Below are 3651 nucleotides of genomic sequence, written 5' to 3'. Positions count from 1 at the left end.
CCGACGTGCTCCAATTCCCTGTCCTCCTTGTTCTTTATTTGGAGCCGGTGCTACCGCCTATTCGGACCGATCAGAAACCTTCTAGTCATCGGTCGACCATGCATATTCCCTCCTCCTTTATATATCCTCCTCTTCGTCCTCATCCTCCTCGTACTTGCCTCGGCTTGTTGATCGAAGATAACCCAAAAAATCACAAATGAAGACTACCATGTGATAGTTGAGATGTTAATTTTTCTCTTAGTTTTTCTACTCCCACTGTCAAGAAATAAGTGACTCACTTTTTCTAGATACGGATTTATCTGCACACTAAAAACATGTCTAGATAAAGTTGAGTCACTTAATTATGGATGGAGGGAGTATATTATTTTTGGTTACATAGTTGTGAGGCTGGAAGTAAAACAATATTGTGCTAGCTGCGCTGGGAAAAGGCTGTTCGGAAGAATGATGGTAGAAGTTCTAGAAACAATAAGAAGGTTGCCATGGGCCACCACCAAAGCTCACTACCCGGAGCAGAAGGAAGAATGGCCAGCTAGCTAGCTGTGCCGTACGTGGGCGGGTCAACGGTCAAAGGTGGACCGAGACGGAACGGAATCGGACACGCTGTTTTCTTAATCCGTTTGAGTTGTTTAATCGGGCGACACGCACGCGCGCGCCCTCCTCCACTTTCGGCTTTACTACTAGTCCAAATCCTGAAGCGAAATTGCGGCCTCAGCCACAGCCGTCTCCTCCCGTCAGTATCCATCCATCGATCCCTATATAAACCCCATCCATCTCCCTGTCCCACTCTCCTCAAGCTACCCATCCATCCACAGCAGCTGGTCAATCACTACTACCTACCTAGCTAGTGACCACTCACGTCTTGGACCTTGATCGAGCTCGAACTCTCATGGACATGGACATGGACATGGACAAGGAGTTCTACATGGCCGGGATGGGCATGGTGGCCGCGCCGCCGGCGATGAGCCCTGCAGGCTCGTCGGCGGTGACAACGGAGCCGGCTATCGCGGCAGTGGCGACGGCGAGTGAGGACGAGGGCGACCTGAGGAGGGGCCCATGGACGGCGCAGGAGGACATGTTGCTCGTCGACTACATCTCCAGGCACGGCGAAGGTCGCTGGAACTCTCTAGCTCGATGTGCAGGTACTTAATTATGTTAAGTTTCTGTGCAATTACCTACTAGCTAATCTAGCTAGTTAGTAGCAAGATCATGCATGTCCATGTCACATCTGCTTTACTTCTTTCTCATCGATCACATCGCAAGAGATAAGATGATGAGCTAGCCAGCGCTTTCCATCGCCGTACCTAGCGTGTAGCTAACCTATGGGCACTGATCACTGACTTGCAGCTAGCTCATTATTCTCATAGGTCCCCTCGCTTTGTTCTGTCTTGCTAATCAGGCCTTGCCGTCTCCGGTGCTGACGCGTGTACAATTTGTATCTAGGTTTGAGGCGCACCGGGAAGAGCTGCCGTCTCCGGTGGCTGAACTACCTCCGCCCCGACGTCCGGCGCGGCAACATCACTCCGGAGGAGCAGCTGCTCATCCTGGAACTCCACTCGCGGTGGGGCAACAGGTGGTCCAAGATCGCCCAGTGTATCCCGGGGCGGACGGACAACGAGATCAAGAACTACTGGCGGACCAGGGTGCAGAAGCACGCCAGGCAGCTCCGCTGCGACGTCAACAGCGACCGCTTTCGCGACGTCGTCAGGCGAGTCTGGATGCCACGACTCGTCGAGCGCATGCAGGCCGACGCCGCCGCCGGTGCCGGCGCGGACGTTCCGGTGACGGCGCCGGCGAGGACGATGAGCTCCCCGGCTGCTACATCGCAGTATCACAACGTCGATCACGCGAACATAGCCGAGCTGAGCCGGACGGTGGCGGTGACCATGAGCCCCGACACATCGGGCACGCCCCGGTCTTCTTTGTCGACGGTGGAGACGTCGCAAGGGGCATATTTCTCGCCATGGGGAGCTGCCACGGCAAACGTCCACAGTACGCCGGTGGAGTGCGCCGGCGGCGGGGGTCTGGCAATAGCCGGGCATGATCACGTGATCCAGGGTGACGAGCTCAGTGGGAGCTGGTCGGAGCTCCTCGCGGCCACCAATCTCCCAGAATTCGAGCTTGGTGACTTCGACGACAACTTGTGGAGCCTAGAGGACGTTTACTTGCAGCAGAGCTGCTGATCGATTGATGGTGACATGAGCAATCCAAAAGACGAAGTCAGAGCCAATATCAACAAAGAGGGAAAATGTACAAGTGATGCTGCATTAGAGGACATTTGACAGGAAACAATTAGCGTTGTCCATAGTGTGACATAGTATGCGAAATTCGATGTATGTACTTACAAGATTTTGAGTGTTAGCTTGTTCTAGTTTTATAAGGTTGCTAGTGTTCATTCTTCATATCTTGTTAAACTCCCCACGTCGATCCTCAACTGTAAAAAGACTATATATATGTAGTATGTACTTGAAGAGTTGAAGTTCCAATAATACCCTCCATTTTCAGCAGAAGTAATAATTGTTTAATTTTTTGCTTATCAGTAATAAAAAAATCAGATATATTATTAGCTTGAGATAATTTTAATCTCAACTGTCCAAAATACCTAATTTATTTTCATATTCGTCTATCTTGTTAAGAAATTAATGATTTACACTTTCTTGACCATCCATAAAGTTATCCTCACTATTTTAGTTTTCTTGTACGCCTATTTTATGTAGAGGATAGTTATATTTTTCTTACTTACAATGTTTTTTTTAACAAAATAGGTTTTAGTAGAACAAACATGTTCATGGCTTTTCCCTCGGGACGTCCATGTTATTCAAAGTTTCCGAACAATATTTATATCCAGAACATGACTTAATACTTTATTGTGCTTGTAACATGTTTTGACTTAATATGCACTAGCCTCAATTAGGATATGTTTCTAGTTTCATCATAACACATATGTAATTCTATAAGACAAAAAGAGTTGTAAATGTCGAAAAAAAACTATATTTTCTCATAATCAACCATGCTAGCCGATCGTGCACCATTGATTGTGCATGTAATATATGTAAGCTGGTGCCTTTCACGTGAAATACTAACTATTAAGTATAATCTAAAATAAAATGTCACAAGTTGAGGAGAAGTCATGTTTCCAAATGAATGTTAAAATCAAGGTAATGTGACAAATAAAAATTAGGGATCAACGAATTATAATGTCTGAACGCTCACATATGAAATGATAGTGACATGCAAGTTCTAAAAGAGAAAAGAGTATTGACTTCCATGCACGATATATTGTTTAAATTTTGGAACCCACATTCATAAGATGCAATTAATCAGTATTGACTTCCATCTTCTGGAGACATATTCCCTTTCCTCTGAATTGCGTTCCAAACCTGTCTATGTAGTTTCCTGCGCAAGATGCCATAAGATTGTTCCTTTTTCTTTTGTTTTCTTTTTTAGGAAAAAAAAGGACACCTCCAATGGTTTCAATAATTCAATGCCTTGACAAGAGATAAAAGGAAAGGTTTCCCTGTCAGTCTTGATGTGATATATATGGGGTCGGTGAATTGGAGAGATTCCACCACTTACTACCCCAGTTTGGAGTTTTGACCAAAGCTAAGACTTGCTCGATCGATCGAGATGACACGGCTGGTCTTCGTAGTTAAT

The 3651-nt window shown here is 46.3% G+C and overlaps 1 protein-coding gene across 1 annotated transcript; it reads left to right on the top strand.

Annotated features, from left to right (window-relative positions):
* The first annotated feature begins 779 nt into the window (after nt 1–779).
* On the top strand, nt 780–2411 carry LOC127345659 (uncharacterized). Its single transcript, XM_051372152.2, has 2 exons — nt 780–1139; nt 1441–2411. Exons 1-2 carry the CDS (start codon nt 887–889, stop codon nt 2178–2180), a joined length of 993 nt encoding a protein of 330 aa, XP_051228112.1. The 5' UTR covers nt 780–886; the 3' UTR covers nt 2181–2411.
* Nucleotides 2412–3651: the final 1240 nt, after the last annotated feature.

The sequence above is a fragment of the Lolium perenne genome, chromosome 1 (assembly GCF_019359855.2).
Source record: "Lolium perenne isolate Kyuss_39 chromosome 1, Kyuss_2.0, whole genome shotgun sequence".
Lineage (NCBI taxonomy): Eukaryota > Viridiplantae > Streptophyta > Magnoliopsida > Poales > Poaceae > Lolium > Lolium perenne.
Note: the sequence above shows the minus strand (reverse complement) of the source record. Positions and strands in the feature narration are given on the sequence as shown.